Source organism: Chaetodon trifascialis, chromosome 16 (assembly GCF_039877785.1).
Source record: "Chaetodon trifascialis isolate fChaTrf1 chromosome 16, fChaTrf1.hap1, whole genome shotgun sequence".
Classification (NCBI taxonomy): Eukaryota; Metazoa; Chordata; class Actinopteri; order Chaetodontiformes; family Chaetodontidae; genus Chaetodon; species Chaetodon trifascialis.
The window spans coordinates 22,629,727-22,651,904 of NC_092071.1; the positions used below are offsets into that span (position 1 = coordinate 22,629,727).

At 39.9% G+C, this 22,178-nt stretch overlaps 1 protein-coding gene across 35 annotated transcripts in view; it reads left to right on the forward strand.

The window, feature by feature from the left end:
* dlg2 (discs, large homolog 2 (Drosophila)) overlaps positions 1-16,681 on the forward strand; it is a 220,157-nt gene extending 203,476 nt beyond the window's left edge. For 15 of the 35 annotated variants that reach the window (XM_070982281.1, XM_070982296.1, XM_070982299.1 and 12 more), the window contains 12 exons: positions 896-940; positions 3,818-3,932; positions 4,406-4,582; positions 5,239-5,314; positions 6,358-6,454; positions 8,364-8,414; positions 8,801-8,902; positions 10,370-10,393; positions 11,272-11,444; positions 11,780-11,889; positions 12,241-12,332; positions 13,147-16,681. In XM_070982281.1, the coding sequence (XP_070838382.1) occupies positions 896-940; positions 3,818-3,932; positions 4,406-4,582; positions 5,239-5,314; positions 6,358-6,454; positions 8,364-8,414; positions 8,801-8,902; positions 10,370-10,393; positions 11,272-11,444; positions 11,780-11,889; positions 12,241-12,332; positions 13,147-13,253 (1,169 nt within the window). In that variant the 3' untranslated portion in view covers positions 13,254-16,681. Of the gene's footprint in view, positions 1-895; positions 941-2,320; positions 2,442-3,817; positions 3,933-4,405; positions 4,583-5,238; positions 5,315-6,357; positions 6,455-6,955; positions 7,002-7,576; positions 7,634-8,363; positions 8,415-8,800; positions 8,903-10,369; positions 10,394-11,271; positions 11,445-11,779; positions 11,890-12,240; positions 12,333-13,146 lie in introns of those variants that run through there. The other 20 variants (XM_070982307.1, XM_070982295.1, XM_070982301.1 and 17 more) reach the window with 9 other exon arrangements.
* The last annotated feature ends 5,497 nt before the right edge of the window (positions 16,682-22,178 follow it).

Here is a 22,178-nt window from a genome sequence, read left to right on the forward strand (position 1 = left end):
TGCAGTCTTTGCAGGAATTAGTCCAACTACACAAGTTGTAAGTCAGAAAGGGGTTTAGAGAAGGAAGGAATGATATCATCTCATTCAATGAACATTTTATTTGTTTGAAATTGGTTTGCGTTTTATTTTTGTTTGTTTTTTTTTGTCCTGTAGCCTCAGCATGTAAATTGTAATAAACCATACAGAGCATGTTCATGCTAATTCAAATCTACCAAAGACTGTCTGCCAACCTTCTGAGAGTTAACATGTAGTGGATCGGACATCTTTGACTGGTGACATGCCTCCTCTGATTAAGGTCAGCAGCAGCAGTATCTGCTCGAGGGCTGGACAGACAATGACTCATATTCAGAGACCGCTCAATGTCTCAGAGGTGCCAAACTCACAAACTGACCAGACCCTCATACAGAGAGCTGTGCGTGTCTGCCTCAAAAGTATCTATATCAAGGTTAATCTGTGAAACCTAACATTTAAGAAGTTAAAAGCTTTATATGTTGAGTCAGGGTTTCTTTATGCCTTTCTTGATTTATGCTGAGAGCATCACTCAGGCCTGAGCCAGTGGTCTTGGCCTTAGATTGCTTTTGCTTCTCAAACATGACCTATTTTTTAAGATCTTGAGAGCTGATGCAAATTTTATAGTCCAGTCTTGCTGGAGACTCTCCAGTAGAGTGGCTCAGATCAGTGGAGAAGCTATTTGACTGGACATCAGACTCAGTCTGAATCAGGAGTCTTAGTTTTGGGATGAGAAAGAAGTTTCATTGAATGATGATCCCATTTCACTTATCCAACCCATGGCCTGCTTCCTGTCGCAGGTGACATCTTAGTGCTGGGTCTTGCTGACTAACTGGGCTCTAAATCCCTCTGGGACTAACAACTGCTTTCTCTTCTTACCCATCAGAACTTGCTCTATGCTCACCGCGGCGGGCCCACTCTCCTGCACCAGGTTTGTGCCGTTGGCACCTGTGGCTGCTCTGAGCTTTAGCAGCATTCACCAGGGCTCGGCTGAGTGAGAGCCACTGCGTGAATGCTATCACAGACAGTCTGTTCACTCCTCCTCACCAAGCATTTGACACACTGAAGCTCACCTCACCCTTTCCTCTCCCAGCCTGTTTGACTCTCACTCCTCCACTTCAATGCACTTTTGAAACCCTCCTGACTTTACCTTTCGTTCCTGTGTTCCCAGGTCGTGACCCCTCAGTGTCCTTTCGTCCTCCTCTTTGAAAACATATTTTGAATTGTCTGCTTGTTTTAAGTATGCTGTCTGCCAGGAGGTTATTATCAGTGCATACAGACACAGACACTCATGTACTATGTCTCAGTGTAATGCCTTCATGATGTATTAATTTTGTTTCATTACATAGCTGTGTTTAATCTCAGCTCAGCTGTCCACAGTTTTCATTGTGAGGTAGATTATAGTAAAAACTGTCCACAGTCTCCAGAGAAACCAGGATGCTGTCTCTGGAAAGAGGCACTGCTGTTTTGTTTTTGTTTTGTTTTTTTAGTTGTTGCTGTGAATCCAAAAAAGAAATCCAAGAAATCCCCTACACTTCCATTGTATTGGAGTGGAGTTAGAGGTGTCAGTAGTGAATAACATAGCCTGATCAAATTATCCAAACCTTAGTGGATGCATGGCTGGATAGCCCTCGATAAATGGGAATTTTAACAGTTTCATGTCCAGTCTGTCATAACATAACTGATGATGTGCTTTGCAAGTGCTGAATGTTCATTTAAAAAGTTGTTTCAAGCAAATTTCAAGACACTTCTGCCTTCAGAGACACAGGTAGAGGCAGGCAGAGGCTTCTGGGTGCCAAGATTCAAATATCACACTCACATACTCTAGCAACTTTACAAATTCATAAAATACAGATGCATGAGAGGAATCAGATCACATAAGCTGCATGTGAGATGGTGAAGAGTACATTGTTGCAAAACAAGAGAAAGATGCCCTGGAACATGTTCAGGGCCAACTAGTTTCCAGTTCCAGTTAGTATTTGCAGGATTAGAGATTTTTTTCACTTATATTCTACACACACACGCACACACATACACACACACACTGTACACTCTTAAATTCCTCATATCGTCAGAAAACCAGGAACTTCCTTCTTAGCTTGTCACTGTATGGTGTTTATGCATGGTCAGAGGCACATACAGTATGAGGGAGAGAGTTGTCCAGTAGGTCACAGAGCGATAAAGCAAACATGCATTTGCTTTAAAAACAGTTCTGCTGCTTGCTGCATCCATTTGCACTTGTCTCCGCCTCTGTGCTGCTTATGAGCAGCCACAGGAGAGATAGAGGTGTTTCCCTGTCTCTACTTAGCGCTGCACTCGGCACAGAATTGGACTGTGTGTAGACAGCAGAGAGAAGGAACACGAGGGGAACACAATTTAAGACAAAGATGACCGCAGTAGAGGATGTACCATCAAAGTGACCATGCAGACAGGTATGTGAGACCTATTTTAGAGTGAGACGGGCAGAAAAGAATGAGGAAGATCCTTTCAAAGTAAAGCATGTAGAACTTTCTGTCATTTTGCATTTTGTTGTCGATGATTATCCAGATTAAAAGGGAGTCTCGTCATTTGAGCTTCCTTCACATGTGTAGACTCAGCCTTGTGGTTGCTTTAGTAGTCTAACTTTTATGGTGATGGAGAAGCACATCAGTATCAGAGAGAGCATGAAAGTGTTTGATGGAAGTGTGGCAGTGGTAGCTGGAAAACAGGTTTTCTTGGATAACGCTGGAAAAAATATTCCATATTTAGTATTTGTATCTGTATTTACAGTATTTGTCTTTGATATCTAGATGATGGGTCGTGCAGGTTGTGGTTGGTTGTGTCATGACAGAACATGTCACGGCTCCTCTCTGGTTGATCTTCTGTAAGTGACAGATTAGCCAGCCATGCCTCAAGTTATCAGTTTTTTCATCCTCTTAGAAACTGCACTGTCAGGAAAAGCATACTTGTCAACGGAGTGACAGGTTTTCACATCCTGACATCCTCTTTTACTTTGCCAAGAGCGTTTCAGTTCATGGTCTCAGACGTCACTGACTGGAAATCCTGATGGCCGTTCGAAGTGAAATAAATGGTTTTAATTATATAGTTGCTGCATGAATATCGGTCCATGTCACAGGTTTGGCTCACAATCACTTGCTTGTCTAAAGATTAACTGGGGATGATCGGGGAGTGTGATCGAGATGTAGACGATAGTGGCCAGTTTAGACCGTACGAAACAGAAATATAGGCTTGAATTGTGTAAGTATAACAACTACAGTGTTGGCAGCAAATAATGTCACCAACTTAAAACATAGTATTTTAAAAGTATTTTAAAGAAATAGCAAAATCTCAGTAATGAAATATGACTATTTATATCTACTGTATGTATTCATGTACATAAACAATGGAGATGTGTATCCAGCGCACTGTGTAGAGCTCACAATGAACATAATTATATGCAGGAACATTTTTGAGTGCAAATCTTCCTCGAGCACACTTCCTTTCTTTGTCATCATCTCCTTTAATTTTACTGTAGTGAGAATAATCCAGAAACCATGGGGTGTCCTGATAAATCACCTGGTCGAGTGTGTGCCCCGTCCTTACCGCACCGGCCCGGGTTCGACCTGTGTTGCATGTCATCCCCTTGTTTTTCCCTCTTTCCTGTCCAGGCCAAACAAGAATGATCAAGAAATCAAATAAATCATTTTCACTTAGTAGGGAACACTGGCAGTTTTAGTAGCATCGTTAGGTTGACCTCCTCTTACCCAGGATGTTCTGGGGTATGAATGCAGACCTGTCAGTCTTGATCTGCTCTCATCTTGTCTTGCAGAGTACGGGCGTTTTGAGGCCAAAATCCATGACCTGCGGGAGCAGATGATGAACCACAGCATGAGCTCGGGGTCAGGATCCCTGCGAACCAATCAAAAGAGATCGCTCTATGTGAGGTTGGTCTTTTTTGGATTTTACCATTGTTTTAGATGTTAAAGCTAAATCCAGAGTCCGTGCTCCAGATAGCGTCCATGTGAGGTCTCCACAGATTTATTCCAGGCACCATGGCAAAATGATACGAAGACCACCTCTTGGGCTTTGATTTTTCTTCTCATACAGATGAATGAGAAGAAACCTGCAGCTCATGAACAGTGTGTGGACTGCATGAATGTAAAGATTGAACACACACGCATCACTGTAAAACCAGGTTTGAGATCTGTAACTGAAACAGAAGAGCATTTCTTATTATAGCAACCCCCATGGACCAATAGTCACTGTTCTCTCTGACCTGGTAACGCTGTGCTTCTCTTTCTGTCTACCGAATACGAAAAGACCTCATATGGACGTATGACAGTGAAAAAAAAAAAAATAGGAGTTCAGTGCATTTGTAGTACTAATCCTGATAATCCTGCTATCTTCCACTGAATAGGGCACTGTTTGACTATGAGAGGTCAAAGGACAGTGGCCTGCCCAGCCAAGGGCTCAGCTTCAGGTACGGGGACATCCTCCATGTCATCAACGCCTCCGATGATGAGTGGTGGCAGGCCCGCCGTGTCACCCCACAAGGGGACAGCGAGGAAATGGGTGTCATCCCCAGCAAGAGACGGTGAGCAGTGGAGAGAAATCTGTTTGTGGTTGAGGAAATTCTACATGCCTGTCAGTGATTTGTGAGAATGATATGGATTGTCCTAAAACAGGAACAGTCATCAGTTGATGACACAGCAGTGCGTCTGTGATTGAGATGGACGGAATGTCTTTAGAAACACAGACAACAACTTACTGATATTCCTCAACAAACTTTGTGCAGAAAAAGAATGGTGTCGCCCAAACCTACTGGTGGACTTAGAGGGGAAAACATAATAATTTTAAAATGAAGAAGAATAGAATCTTTTTAAAGTATGGCCTTGTGCATTACTAGGGTGTGACATAAGACATTCAATTCCAGAAACTCCAGCAGATTGTTAAAGATGAAAAGCCTTCAGGCAGTTTGGGTTAGTGCATTATTAAAATCAGCATACTTATCAGCCTTTCCCTTCATCAGGATGTCCCGACTCACAATGTAAAGGTGAACCCAGGACGTATATACAAGCGCAAATTTGCAATGCAAATGTGCGATGACACAGGAGAATAGAAATTTCAAAACGAAGAGAATAAAGTGGTTGAGACTTGTCCTCACCCAGACTTTCTGTACTTCGGCATTGTGTCAGCATGAGTGGTTTCATCTCATCTCTTTGGTGACTGACACGGCTCTTTGCTTGGCAGAGTGGAAAGGAAAGAGCGGGCGCGTCTAAAGACTGTGAAGTTCAATGCCAAGCCAGGGTCATTTGATTCTAAAGGGGTAAGTGACTTTGAGAGCTGCAAAGTGGCAGTTTCTATTACTGCATTCATTTGATGATTCATATTGTAGCTCACATGTAACTGTGAACTTTCTGTATGCAAGAAAAAGTTCATCTTCAAGTGACTGAATGGCTTCCTGTGCAGCCAACTTTAACTGCGCCACACAGTGTGCGTAGACAGATGTTGGTTCTTTAGCTCTGTTGTTCTCACTGTAGTCTGATGTCCATTCATAACTTTTTATATTTTACCTACATGTCTTGCTTTTCATTCAGATGTTTCATTAACATAACTGTACATTCTATCAACTTTTAAGCTAAAAACACCATAGCAGGTGTAAAATGTTTTTTTTTTTTTTTTTTTTTTTTTTTTTAATGAGCAATAGACTTTAGGAGTAAATGGTGTCTGAAGTTTGGACCGTTAGCACACTCCACGACCCTCCATGTTCCACATCAGCAGCAGAGCTTTGGCTTCAAATGATGATGTAAACAGCATGTTCATTATTTGAAGTCTCATCCTCTTGAGTTCCATCTTTTCTTTTCATCACTGCATGTGTTTTTGTGTGCTTATGACACTCTTCTCTATGACTAAACCCCACCTATGTTACTCATGGCATGAGCTCTGTAACTCTTTTCTCACCTTACTTGGACTTTAAATACCTCTGATGCATCTATGGCACATCAAGAAGTGCTGGGACCTGCAGTATATTTCCCCAGATTTTTATAGAGTAGGCTAAAGTTTTCCCAGTTCAGATAATAAAATATGATTAAAAAAACTCCCTGCCTTTATTCAAATCAATCATTGCTCGTGGACAGAAGCAGAACTGCTGTTCAGTCAAATTATTAACTTATTACTAATGTTATTAGTAACATAGAATCTATTCAGATATTTTATGTCAAATTGTTTATGGATAAAACTAACAAACTATAAACGTTCTCAGTTTTCCTTGTCAGACCTTCTTGATGTGCACTTTCTGCAAGCAATTGTTTTGTCTGCATGAACATGACAGATATACCTGTTTGCCCCATGCTTTCTCTCCTTTCACAGTCATTCAATGACAAACGTAAAAAGAATTTCATCTTTACACGAAAGTTCCCATTCTACAAGAACAAAGAGGGTGAGCAGGATGGCAGTGATTCAGACCGTAAGTAAGCCCGCAGACACACATGTTCTTCCATGCAGAGAGTCCATGTAGGTCACATGTGGAGCTCACAGGGGATTTGCAGGTGTATTTCGGGCACAGAGGCTTCGTGGAGGCCTTTCCTGCTTCCTCTCATGGTCATTTCCTGTCATCTTTGTTTTCTTTCTCTCTCTGTTGGATCACAGTCAGAGATATTCTGCCTCAGATGCTGATCAGTCAGCAGGAGAGACACCAAGTCGATGCTGTTCATTTTCCTCTGATATGTCCCCATATGGTGATGTTGTTCGACCCAGTTTCCCTTCAGAGAGCGTTTGGGTTCAGTCTCAGCCCAGTGACAGGTTATAATGTTGTGTTTGGCCCCCCCTGCTGGCTGCTCAGTGTCAGGACAGAGACAGATCTGTGGGCTTTCAGCTCCCCCTTTCACTGCCTCGAACCTTTTGCTTATGCTGCGGCTGTCCTCCTTCCTCTCTTTCTTCTGTTCTGGCACTCTTTGGACGCCAATAGGACATCCTGGGGATAGGTGATGATGGGTATGGGACAAAGACATTCAGTAAGTTGGTCCAGGAATGGTTCTCATCTCTGTATTAACCCCCTGCCCCTCCTCGCATGCTGAATTTGTCGATTTGTTGGATGGTGTGTTAACTTTGTCACAAGGGGTGAAGCAGTTCCACTAAACTCAACAAGGGCATTGAGCTTTGAGGGTCTTTGTTTGTTTTATGTTAAAAAAGTGCCACCTGCCAAGTCAACGTAGCGTATTATGAAGTGACATGAAGCCTTACAAAATATTGTTTCTTCTTCTTTTTATCTTTAATAGAGCCATAAAAGTAAGTTGTAGTAGTAGTAAAAGTAAAAGTAGTTGCATGGTATTAATTCCTATACATGAATACACTTATTGTGAGAGCTCAGGCCTGTAAACATGGGACACATGGTTCCAAACCCTCTGGTCTGTCTGGGTGAAGCAGTGAGGCTCTACAGGCTGGAGCCTCCCAAACCTATATTGGCATGCTCAACAGACATTTTTATATGTATGACTGCACCCCTTACTGACACTGTTGTTGATTAAGTTTATTGCATGTTTGCATGACTGTGTTCTAAACAACTCTGATGTTTTTGTCTTTGCTTAAGAGCCTGTCAGTTTGAAGCAGACTTTTGGAACATGTCACAATTCCGTCTGTTAGCTTTGTAAGATGTGATGTTTACTGATGGGCTAAATGTGTCCGTCGTTTGAAATACAGGTGTATACCTTCATATTCATTTCAGTTAAAAATTAATTTGGGACCAGGAGCCCTTATCCACTGCTAGGGCAAGCATCGTCAGGGTTGTCTTGTGCAGGTGAAATAATTTAGGGATTCCTTTTTTATTTGGATGTCATGTTTTGTGCTGCCATCGAGAGTTCTTCAGATAAACTAATGTTAGACTTTCTCATGGAAACCATTTTAAATGCACTTAACATCATGAGCTGAGATAGAGCATCACTCTTTTCCAACAAAAACTCAAATCATTTGCTAAATGTATGTACAGTGAAGTTACACCACCGTTTACTTTTTTGCCAGGTATCTTTAAATCCCTTTCTTGGAATATTATACCATGTTGTACGAAGTTTCCTGAGCTCCTGAATTCATTCAGTTGGGCAGCTGGAGAAGTGGGAGATACTGAACTAAACTACAGCTCAAAATATCAATAAAGGTCTAAAAGAAATGTGACTTTTCCCTGTGGTTAGTTTATTTAACATTATTTAACATGTCAGCTTGCTGAACATCAGCAAGATGGGCCAAAAATAACAGGCATGTTCTGTGACACTGTATGTGCCTCCATGCATGTGGCTTTTGATCAAACATGACGAGCTGTTTATGTCAGTAATGAGAATTCGTCCAAACAACACAATAATATATTTCACCATGTCCCTCACCAGGGAGTCAAGAGGACGTGATCCTCTCCTATGAACCTGTGTTGCGGCAAGAAAGTAAGTGAAGCCTTCCCAGTAAATGTGTCATCAAAGCCAGCCCTCAACCTGTGAATCACAGTGTATTCATGCAGTGTTAACATGTATGGACCCTTTGGACAGTTCCAAAGAGACGAGGACTGTACAGTTTGTGGTTTGCTTCTGTCACACGTGATGCTGTGTGCTGCAACAGACAGGAGAGAGCCAGTGCTCAGCAGCTCGACTTCAGTCCACTATTGTCCACACTTTATTCATACTTCTTGTTCAGATTTCTGTTCTATAAATATATTGTACACATATCTTTGAATAGACATTTGCACACAAACAAGCTCCCACGCACACACATGGAAAATAACCTTCCTAAGATATTTTTAAGAAATACAGTCAGCCTTTGTTTTTCCTTCCAGTTAATTATGCCAGACCTGTCATCATCCTCGGCCCAATGAAGGACAGAATCAACGATGATCTGATATCAGAGTTCCCAGACAAGTTTGGGTCTTGTGTGCCACGTAAGTATTTAATGGAAACAAAGCAGGAATTTATTTGGAATTGTTCAATTGTTCACATCAAAAGGTGACATAAACTTCATTTTTCCATCATAGAAACAAAACTAAAATACGACCATTTATTTCAAGCCGACTCACTTACTGTAGCACATTATTTACCAGAACCAAGAAGAGAGCATGTCAGTCCAGTTTTAGCTGCTCTGCACTGGCTTCCTGTAACATTCAGGATTGGTTGTAATGATCTCCTCCTGGTATATAAAACCTTTAATGGACGAGGACCAAGCTACATTTTTAAATCACTTGTTGCTTATTTATCTTCAAGAACACTGTGATCATCTGCTGCTGGTCTGCTGGAGGTTTCCAACAACAGGCAAAAGAAAATCAGGGGTGCAGCCTTTGTCTATTATGCCCCAAAGCTCTGGAACACACTACCTACAGATAACAGGAAGCAGCTCACTGAATATTTTTAAGAGAAAGCTAAAAACTCATCTCTTCACTTCAGCCTTTAACAAGCTGTGACTTCCTGATACAGGTCTGAAACCTTTATGCTTTTGCACCGCTGCACTTCTTTAAATTGTTGTAAACAGGTTGATTGGTAACAGGTGATAGGATCATGAGTGGGTATGAAAGGGGCATCCTGGAAAGGCTGAGTCGTTCACAAGCGAGGATGGAGCGACGTTAACCACTTCGTGAACACATGATTGTATTAAGAATATTACTACATGGACTGTCAGTAAACACAGTTTGTTTGTAAATGAGTGCATTCTGTTGTTATTATTATGTTTCACACAGCGTCCCAACTTGAATCTGTAATCAGGGTCGTACTTGTATCGTGACATGATGGTACTGACAATGAGTAGAAGTGATGAAGTGTTTGTCTGTGTTCATTGTTGTGTTTACCTGCTACTGGATCAGTCATGACCATGATCATATCTGCTGTGGAGTGTGTGATGTTTTCGCTTTCATTGCACACCAACGTCACCCCTTTTTCACTTTGAATCACTGATGGCTGTTGGATCTGTGGAAGATTTCAAACACCTTAGTCAAACAAATTCAAAGTAGTAAAATGCGTTACACATTGTCAGATGTATTTGCTGTTTAAGTGTAACTGACAACTGAATGAACTGGATTTCATTATGACATGAACTTTCCATACTAATCAAAAAAGAAAATAAAAAATATGTATAATACAAAAATAGAAAGTATGTGCTGACATGGATGTTATAGACACATTAGTTTAGTGCTTCCCCCCCGTCCCCCCCGTCCCCATCCCTGTCTCAGAGGAAGACAGTGTTGAATGCTGCTTATTTATGGCTATAAACCCTTTTCCTGACATTGTGACCCATCCTAACAGGATCACTCCCCTGTGCATCGTGTAATGTGTTCCTCCTCAGCCAAAGAAGGTTTTATTTTGCATGTTTTGATTTACCGATCTCTTTTATTTCAATATACCCTTTAAACCATATAAAGCTGCCAACAGTTCAGGGCATCAAGGTAAGTGAGCAGATAAGCTGAGCTGATTCTTTCATCCCTTTATTTCCACAGTGAGTCTTGAAGTATTTTGTCCCCAAAAATACTTTTACTCCTTTGATCCTTTTGGAATTACTGTTTGTGTAGAGTCAGTTTGAAATGTTAGTCTTAGAACACTAGTGTTCAGATAATAGTCCACTTCCTACCTTTGTAGAAGTCTTAGACATCATCCTCTCTTTAAAGATATCCAGTGAAATTTGCTCAAAAACTTTCCAGAACATTACAATTTGGGAGCTCTAAGAACATTTCCATGTTTGTAGCACATAAGTGGAGAATCCATCCTTCTTACCCACTGAGTATTATCTGATTAATTAAATAACAAAGGTCAGCAAAGGTGCTTTTTCAATAACAGAGAAAAACATTGTGACAACATTTAATGTCCCGTTTCCCTATTTTGTGCAAATTTCATGTCCCACACTTGCAGAGGGTATCTTTAAAGGTAAATATGCACCACATTCAGATTGAGATACAGTCTATTTGCCATAAATAACTGACCAAACTCTGGTTTCCGCCAGATCCAGATTGGTAGGATTTTTACAGCACAGAGCAGCAGGGCGCTGTCCTAAATAAACAAATGTAACAGTAACCCTGTTCTATTTGTGATGGAAGAAGCATTGGCTGTGAGAGAATCATCTCCACCAGGCTTTGTGGTAATTCTAACAAGGTACCCCAACTAATCTGTTAATGATGTGTTAGTGTTTGCACAGAGCACCTTTACGAGCTTTGCTCTGTGCTTTATAGACCTTCAGGGAGAATCAAAAAGGAAATGTAGCATGTGTACTGGTGTTGTATAGCATGCTAATTACTATGCTGTAAAGACCTTATTGTCCTCCTTGCACTAGATACCACTCGGCCAAAGAGGGACTACGAGGTGGACGGGCGAGACTACCACTTTGTGATGTCCAGAGAGCAGATGGAGAAGGACATCCAAGAGCACAAGTTCATTGAGGCGGGACAGTATAATGATAACCTTTATGGAACAAGTGTCCAGTCTGTAAAATATGTGGCTGAAAGGGTGAGACTCTTTACTTGTTTCTGAAAGCTGCATGTTAGCTGCACCACATACAAGCAGACATGTTTAACAGTGAAGCTGAGCTCTTGTAGCTGTAAAGCCTGTACACATACACATGTTCCTCAAAGGGCCCATGGTGTGTGATTTCTACGCCAAAGGAAGAAAGGAGCCAGAGTCTTTCTCTTTTACTTGATGCTGTTTAGCTTTACATCACATGAGATTTATTTGAAGATTTTTTGAAAAGTCTTGCATGGTGCAGCTTTGATGTTATAACCTGAGATATTAGACTTTGTGTGGTTTTAAGTGGGACATCTCTTGTAAATTCATGCCTGTCTCAGGGTAAGCACTGCATTCTGGATGTGTCTGGAAATGCCATCAAACGACTACAAGTAGCACAACTCTATCCCATCGCCATCTTCATAAAACCTAAATCTATTGATTCATTAATGTGAGTATTCATTTTGTCTATTCTTACAAAGCACTCCTGAGTGCCCTTTGAATGCTGCCCTCTTCTTTTTGCTATATTACAAATGTGACATAAAAGGTTTATAACACACTATAATGCAGCTACAAGCAGAAGTCACAATTGCCTGACAAATCTTGTAGATCAATAAATGTGCCTGTATCTGTATAAAAACTACATTATAGCATGTTATAAACTGTTTATTAAGTGTTTGTGTGCTACTTAGAAATGCTAGTCGGGGACGTAGCATGAAGTGTTTTGTTCACATTGAATCTGAAATGAGAATCAGACAGAATCATGTGTGTGTGCTGTTTTGTGTCCTTTGCCCCCGTGCAGGGACATGAATAAGAGACTGACAGAGGAACAAGCCAGGAAGACATTTGACAGGGCGATGAAGCTGGAGCAGGAGTTTGGTGAATTCTTCACAGGTATGTTATTAATAAAAGCACAAATACAAAAGAGTCCTTCTCTGTTCAGCTTGTCTCTCACTGCTCAAACACAGTGTACGAGCATACACGGCACGCTGGGTCCTCGATTTAACACAACTGCAAATTTAAAGGCATTTCCAACTTACCAAAGAGCAGAAGGAATAAGACAGCTGTGCTCACAGGCTACATGCAGCTGCCAAAATAATCAGGATTATTATAGAGAGATTTTCTGTAGACATACTGGACATGTCAGTTAACATTGAAGCTACCTTCTCCAAGTGTTAAGGAACAATGGTGGTGGGACATATCAGTTCTGTAATATAATCAATAGGAGGGTTTTAACTTCCAATGGAGTAAGACTCCAGCATGCAAAAAACAAAGTTCATGTTTTGTGTTGTTTATCAGTGATACTCCTGACTTGAACAGTCCAGTTTAAAGATACTTAATATTCCCTTTTGGAATCTTAAATGCAGCTTTTTCTTTCATTGACACTTATTCAAGACAAATTGAAATATGGAATCATTTTATGTTGGAAGATAAACTATATACCATTTTTTATGTGATATTAGCAAATTTAAATGTTTTCTGATGGCAAAAGTTTTTGTTGCAGTGATAGTTAGTGTCAAACGTTGGGGTCCACAGGGTCTTTTCTACCCAACGGTTAGAGGTCAGAAATCTCTAAATCCTATCCATGGGGGCCTTAAACAGTGAAAAGAGGGTGAAAATATGCACATGTGGTTGTGATGATTTCAATTTGATGTACCTGCTCCATGCAGAGTTCCACAGTACATAAAGAGTTCCCTTTGCTTTGCAGCCCTGGTTCAAGGAGACACCTTAGAGGACATTTATAACCACTGCAAGCAGGTGATAGAGGAACATTCAGGACCCTATATCTGGATCCCCTCAAAGGAGAAACTATAATAACTCATCGCCCTGGAAGGGAGTCTGGACTGCTAGAACCTAGTAATAAGTTGTAACATATGATAACTGTATGGCGATGAATAGTCTTCATAAATAATTATTGTGAATATGTTTTTGTTTTTTTATTTTCTTTTCTCTTTTGTTTGGTTATTGCTTCATTTTTCACTCAACATGAATGTTCCTGAATGTATACCACAAAGTGTTAGGAAATTTAGGTCTTGAAACATGAACCATTTGTATATTTGTTGATTTTCATTTGAGGAAAAGGAAACGAAATGCGATGAAGAGTCAGTGAACATGGAGTATGTGTCCACATCGGTAAACTGGAGGTGGAAGGCACAGCGCACATTTCTTTGCTTTGCTAACGTAGGAAGGAAAGGTATTCCAATGGTGACACCCCCCTCCCCTCACACTAACAGCTAGCCAATAATGATATGAAGTTACTGTTTTGTCTGATTTTGCATCTGTGCATCCCCTGAACACAGCTTTGCTTTGTGTTTGTTTACATCCTTGAATTACTGTATTTATTTCTCTGACATGACATTGAGGATGTGTGAGGAATATGAATTATTCACTGTAAGATTTTCATGTTTTTTTGTTTGTTTGTTTTTGTTTTTTTAATTAAAAGCAGACATTTCTCATCCAGCTGTTGCATTGACAATTATAAGTAAAGGGAGAAAGCTGCTACCGGCGACAGAGATGTAACACTATATTTTGCTACTTAAATTGCTAGAGGGCACAAAGCACAGAAGTATTTATTGAAAATATAACTTTGATTAAAAAGTCATTTCCAGAGCATATTTTATTTGAGTGATGGAGTATGTTGTGACTGTGTTAGGGTGGATGGAAATGTTTTGGTCAAAGAGACATTTGATGTTCACAGTATTTTGTAGACTTGCAGTGGAGAGGGCGTTCAAAGTGGTGATTAAATTTAACAGTGAAACACATTTTTTTGAAACTAATAGCAGGACAGTGAAGAACAGGAATGACAAGTATCAAAATGTCTGGTAGAAAGTGCAAAACCAGAGAAGGCAGAACATAAAAGTAAAGTGAGTGCAAAATTTTCACAAAATGCAGTTAAGTGTCAGATGTTAATGTTCTGCAGCAACACAGAGGTACTGAGAGTTTAAAAGACTAAAAATGGAGTTTTCCCAACTTTACTTTGAAGACAATACTGACTCAGATGGCTTGTTCTTGTCAGGCAAGCTGTTCCAAAGTTTTAACGACAAAGGTTTGATGATGATTGGATTTATATCTTGTCCAGTGACCCGAGGCTGCTCTCTGCTTCATATAGTCTATAGTCTGTATATAAAATATCATGGTGTTTCTCCAGACAGCGTTTCCCTGATGAGCTGCAGTGGAGGGATGGAAACACAAAGTGACAATGTTGTACCAAAAAGATTCACTCAACTGATTTGTCTAATTTTTTGTCCCCATCACATATTGGAAGCTCATGTGGAAGAGATCTCTTAATGTCCAGTATGAACAGGAGGCAGGATTCCAGCAAGAAAACCCTGTTTCATTGTACATACAAGCACCTGACTAGAGAAAAAGTATCTGTCTATCCTTTACTTGTTAGATATGAAAATGTAAGCATTTAAACATCCTGATTCTGGAAACAATGTGCAGTATTAATCACCTGTGACCTCAGCCTAGAACACTAATGTTGACCCTCAGATGGGCTCACTGAACCTTAGTGACTACATCTCCTGCCTCTGGTTCAAACAGAAAGCTGTTTTAATAGCTACAATCATGGCTGACCTTCTCTAAGTTGCCAGTAAGACAATTGCAGTCTTACATATAAGGTGTTTCTGAGATGGAGAAATCAGACTGAACAATCAGACTAACTAGCGAACCAGGCCTGATTTAAAAACCTTTCAAAACCCTTTTAAATGTTCAGCAGAATACCTGACAGGACAACAGCTACCCTGAATCTGCTATAGAGAGCCAGCAGGTCGGAATAAAGCTGTCAGACTTATTACTGTTTGTTTTAGATGTGGATGAGCCCTGATGTTCTGAGCAGACGCTTAACTGATCCAGCACGATACAATATATCCACTGTTTCTAGTTTACTCACCAGTGGCTTGCCTTGTTTGAAAGGGCATACAATATAGTACCTCGCTTTGTTGAAAATAAGACAAATCCATTAACTACTTAAAGCACTTGGAATGACTAATGCATCTACCAGTGTGATACCCTTCCTGTTCTGTTTAGCTGCAATGCCATTGGTCGTTGGATTTGTGAGTGTAATATATATTCTAGGATTCCTGCTATTTGATTTAGACAGCATGTTTCACCCAACCTGTTATAAAGTTAATATAGTAGTTACATTAACTGCAGGTATGTTTCTAATCAATGGGACTTTTCAAAAGTGCACTTATTCATTGTTTTTGGTAACGAAAATAGGCACTGTATGATAACAGTAATAAATACAATTTTTAAAGCAAATCTAAATCAGATCCACTGATTATTGTGTAAGGTGGCACAGTGAAACCTGAGAAGACTGAATCCTGACCTGTTTGTATGGACCACATACTGTACCTGTAGTAGCTGATAAGCACTGAAAACACACACCGTTTCTGAAAGAAGTGTGTACTTTGATGATGAAAGTGATGTTTTTATGTACATATAGGACCATGTTTTTCTTGTCCCTTGTCATAAATTAGTTGAGATTTGTGGCTGATGGAAAAACAAATATTTTCAGCACTGATAGGTGTGATTCAACACTCGTGTCTCCTTTTATTTTTGCAATATGTTTCATCATGCATTTGCAGATTTTCCATACCGTATTGGTCACCACTTGCCTTAACAGAGAAGGTTTACTGTATATCAGAAATTGAAGCTCATAAATGTACTTTTTCTTTGAGAACGGAACATTTTATTTGATCCTCCCTCACGTCCAAACTTCAGTGAAAGAAGACTGAATCAGATCTAAGGTAAATGTCATTCTGAGGGTGTTCATACCTTGTACTGCTAGAGGTCAACACTGAAGAGAACTTTGATATTATGTACTTTTATCTCTTTGGCAACAAGAAAAACATTTTATGATGAGACAACTCGATGTTTGGACCCTTGAATTTCAGAAGTGTTACTGGCCAGCAATATGATGAGATGTAAAAGAAAAGATATCTTCAGACGGGCTTGATACTAATGCTAAACCTAATACAGTACTTCCAAAATCATTGTGAACATTTTAACACATGACATTACATGATGCAGGCCAGAGGGGTTCTTTGTGTGGAAATGTAAAGGATGTTTGACCTATGCATGTTGCAACAGTCTTCTGTTTCCTGTGGATGTGCAATATTCAACACAACTGAGGCGTTGGGGTACTTGCTGTGTTTTAAGATATGATCAAACTCCAGATTTGAATCATTCAATCAGACTTGTGTCTATTTTAAACTTAAATAAAAACACTGTTGTAAGAGGTTTTGTCCAAGCACTATGTTTTGGTTAACACACTTATATTCCCCTTCAGCAGTGAACTCACATTTTATGATTCACACTTTGGATTTTCCTGTTGTTAATGTTACAGACCCCATAATATATAAATTTGACCAAAAGTAAGTATTATATTTTTAGTATGTCAGTGTTTCTACCCAAGTTAGCAGCATTCACGGGCTATGTCTTTAGAGGGACACTGCCCGTAAAGGTGCATCCTTCATTAATGGCAGAGAACAATGGTGCACCTCAACAGCTTATTAAATCTGAGATTTACAGTTCACCAGCAGGAAGTTGCCCACAAAGCACAGATACAGTGGAAATCTCAGTGGTGAGCTGGAACAAACTCCACATTTTCAATGTGAGCCGTGACGTTGATGTGCAGCTGATGCATCCCTTGCACCCTGCACTGGCTTTCCCACTGGTCCAGCTCAAAGATGTATGTTCCCACTTCATGAGTCGTTGAAGTTCATGTGAACATTCAGAAAAAACAACTGACCTGCATGGAGCGATTCAATTATGCTGGGATTTTAAAGGATAAAATGATAGTGTCTTCAAATTTTTATGGATATTCAATCTGCATTTCCTCACCACATTTGGAGGAGATGGGTCAGGCTGTTTTAGAAATGCAGACTTTGAAAAGGAACACCTCAATTAGGACACAGCTAACTTGCTACATTCTGTTAGACATAATGTCACTTTATTGGTTAGGAATTATGGCGCTCTGTCATGAAGTCATGCCACTGATAATGGTGTTGATGATAATGGGGTTTGCATTTAAGAATATGTACCAGGCAGTGATTGAAATATCTGTTTACACGAGCTGAACACACCTTTGTGTAAGCAAACAATGAAAGGGATGAATGAACTACTAGACAAAAGAAAAATGGTTCATAATCATTTGTATTGTGTCCAAGTGCAAAAGGATGTCTGACTAAAATTCAGTTTTGTCTTCAGAATATTGACCTTTTGTTTCCATTTGAGAATGCACCAAGTGAATCTAACCAGTTCTTACCTTCGCACTGCTGTATACAGATTTCATCTTCCATCCAGGTGGATGTGTGCATCCTCCTGAGGGCTCATGATACAGGTGCTACCACCGCTCCCACCGCTGGTACTGTACATATTGTAAACCCTGCTGGTGTACCTGCTTGAACCATGTGTATTAATGACAGTTTTTTATTTTTATTATTTCAATTTACAAGTTTCCTATTGAACATTCATTTCAGAATTGTGTGCTCTGGGTCTGACATGAAATTGCTCTGGAAAATAAACTCTTGTTTTGATCATCTCCAGAAAATATTTACACAAGAAATGTTGACAATCAATGACAAAAATACAATTTACTTCTCTACTTCTAACCCTTTAAACAGGTGCTTTCAATACCTATAATAATCACAAATTTAATACTAACAATATTACTAATAATTTCACATCCTGATAAAGTGGGTGTTTCATTCTGTGTAAATTCAGTCATGGAAAGAATACGGGCAAAGATGGACTTAATGTTTTTCTCACACACACACACACACACACACACACACACACACACACACACACACACACACACACACACACACACACACACACACACACACACAGAGTATTTAAACTTGGATGCAAGCTACATGTATAAATTTGAGTTTTTTATGTTTATTTATGTAACTGAGTATATGAGACAGACTCATTACCAGATTCTGTATGCTGTGTCATCACCAATCCACCAGGGGGCATCTGTACCTCTGGTGAAGAGTGCTTATTTCTTTCATTCTTTTAAGGCACCAAGTGCTAATGTGTCTCACTGTATCCTCTATTCTATATCTTTCATTAAATACTTAAACAAAGATGATCCTTTTGGTTAGACCTCGTTGTGGTTTCTCAAATACATTTTATCTTTGAATACTGGTGGGAAAAGATGAAATTTGCTTGTCTACTGAGTTAAGAACGTTCTTATGATCAAAGTGTGGGTTGTGTCAATATGAAAAACAGACCTGTGAAACTAACAATAACAGATCTTCTGCAGTATTGAATCAAAATTGCTTGTAATTTAGGTAGAGCACCACGATAGTGGTTACTTAGGGTATAGCACTATTGAATAGCATCTATTTCCTGCAGATGGGTAGAAGACATCTAAAACTGCATCAGGCAAGACTTGTTTAAAAAGTACACAGCATTATGTGTCTTTCACCTTGATGTCCCTTCAACCTTGAGTCCTCTGAATCCAGTTCAGTGCCCCTGTAAAGTTCAACCTGATTGACCTTTTGATTTGCACGTTGTGGTGAATCCATCACATGCAGCACAAGCACGGGAGGCAGCCGGCCAGCCAACCAGGAAGAGACAATACGTAACATTAATACCGACACTATCAGAATCATACAGCAATATTCTGAATTTATTCACAGGTTTTGCAATAGAAACATGCTTCTGCAAGCATCTTTATAGCTATGTAACCATGGTTATAGACTGTATATACATATACATACAATATATACAGAGAGGGAAATAATAGTAACATAGTAGCAGGTGCACCTTATAATAAAACGCAACACTACAACAGTCTCAGCAATGACAGAAGAGTTCAGTGAAAACTCTGTGGTTCAGTGTCAGCAAAGACTGAAAATGAGATATTGAGCCAGAACCCCAGCAACAACAAATAATGGATTTCATGCTCACCTACAGACAGACACACATATAAAACACTGAGTGGTTCTATCAGACCACATGGACATGCACATACGTATGTTTCACCTGTTCATTTCAGTCAATTTCTAAAGAATACAGAAGTACTGGACTGAACAAAGACAACCTGTTACAGGCAAGGCCTTAAGTTTATTAACCGAGATTTTTCAGCCATATTGCTTTAACTAAAATTATTTTATTATCCATTTTCTATTCACGCCAAAAGTACATTCATAGATAATTGCAGTGAATTAAATGATATCTGATGAATGAATTAGTTCCTGAGAGGGATACCATGAAATTCCAGGAATGGATTTGGAATGGAATTTTTAGCTCATATCCCATGTTTTTACAATCTAGTTAAACTAGTGACTAGTTTTCCTCTAGCACCATTGTCAGGTCAAAATTTTAGCTTGCCCCAAAAACAATTTTATTCTAAATACCTGCAAAACTAATGACATCCACATCTGCCTCAGCTGTACTGTGCATTGTGCTAAATACCAAATGTTAGCATGCTAACAGGCTAAACTGAGATGGATGTTTGCATTGTTATTGTGAGGACATTAGCATGCTGACATTAGCATTCAGCATGTAGAGTGGCAGCCTCACAGAGCTGCCAGCATGGCTGTAGACTCTTCATGTCATTGTCATTGCATAATGCTTTGTTAGTATTTGTTTCTTCAATGATAAAATCTAATTTGAGTTGTGACTGTTGGATTTCTTTTGAGGGAGATGTCTCTATGCCTCTTGTAGAGGCCATGGCTGTGTCCTTTGTGAGAAAGCTTGCCAACTGGATTATGTGCTGTTACACTTCTCCACCAACCCCATTTCCTCTTTTCCAAAAGCAGTTAATGCAACTTCATGTTTCTATGGCAGCTCACCACTGATAGTTCCTGACTTCCTGTCAAATGTTTATCTTTGCTGCATCTTTTATCAGTGTTTGCCATCTGCTGGTGAGTTTGTGCAGCGTTATCAGTGAGGTCCTCTGGCTGTGCTGTTTGGCCCTCAGCAGACATTCGGACTCGTGGTAATAGTAAAAGCACAGGTGTTAGTAATGCCATTAACAATGGCTCCATTCTATCCAAGCATGATGGTGAGCCAGCATGGACAACAGCAGGGCCTCGAAACTGAAGTGGCAACATGGAATTCAGCCATCATAAGGTTATTATTTACATGTGTGCTTTTCTCACCTGGACATGTCAGAACATCTAGGCCTGTGCCACCATGCAAACTGTGCTGGCATAAACTGCCATATTCACAACCTTCATCATCCTCAACCTAAAATTTAATGAGACAGTTTCAAAAATACATTTCTTGAAGATATATTGCCATTGCAATGAGTCCAACAAAGTCACTTTAGCATGTGCTGTTTGCTTGACCTCACAGCAAATCAAGACAACCGAAGAGTGCAATAAGAATCTACAGAAGATAGTCTGAGGTCAATTAACTCAAAGATATCCAGATGTTCAAGCTTTTTGCATGCAGCTGAAGACAGCAGCATTGTACTGAGAAGGACATAGTATGTGTTATCTCATACCTGATCTCAGACAACTGAGATTTAGATATTTTACAGATGATATTTAAAACACGACTGAAGACTTAAGGTGACTGCAGTCTTTTATTGATATTGTGCTGAATTCCTTTATCTCTATTTTCCCATTCACTTTGTTTTAAAAGTGCATTATAAATAATCATCATTATTGTAGTTAGATTGCCATTCAGTGCTGTTAAGATTTATATCATTTGGCATACTCTACAATCATGTCTTTTTTTTTTTTTTTTTTTAGAAATTCAGCACCTCTGTGAAGGTCAGTATTCAGTGTATATCATCATTGTCTGTTTAATGTATTCAGCTGATGCCTCTTGCTGATCAGCTGATACAATCAATCAATTCACAGGCCGTTCAGAGACAAAGTCTATCAATGTGGAAGGACAGTTAAAAGTGCTATCAGTTTGAAACAAACCCCCAGTGCTCTAAAGATCGGACAAGCTGTATGTGAGCGTTCTTACGGAGCTTAAAAATACACCATGAATTACCACAAGGCCAATGAAGCTTTGCTACTGTATATTACAGGCAAACACTGAATTCATTAACGTTATTTTGTATTGTTTCGGCCTAAATTTCCCACATGTGCCCCGAACAGTAAATTTGAGGACGTTCCACTAATCGCAACACACTAGAATATAACGTCGCTTCTCATTGGTAAAATGCAGCTGTCCATCAAAAGGAGTACCCACTCACGTACATCATTACATGACGGGGTGGATATTTTCAATGTGTACAGTATACTGCAAAACTGATCATTTCACGGCTAAAGCTTTTTAAGAAGATTCGAGTAACTTGCTGCCGGTTTCCTTGATTGGCACCTTCAGGTATGTGCTGTTGACCGTCCGCCATACTTTCCTGGAACATTTTGATCAGTTATCACGCGCACAGACACCCAGGAAGCTTTAACAAGTAGTCAGTCAACTGAGATAGATTGGAAGCGGCGTTTAGTGAGTCGTTACAGTGGTTTTCTGATGCAGCCCATACCTTTTCGACAGCCGGCTTTGGTAATTGGACAGTGCTAAGAGATAAACTTCAGTGAGGGATGTTGTTGGCGAGTAGAGGCCATTCTGGGAATGAACACTTTGCAAACCGGGGGAGGGGAGGGATATAGCTGAGATGAGAATTTTCTCCCCCCTCGAGGAAAACGAAAGTGATTTTTAATACATTATATGACTGAACTACTCTGTATTTCTGCCGGAATCAAGGCACTGTGGTGTTATTTTGTGGGATGAGGTCGTTTAATGTGTCGCCTTCGT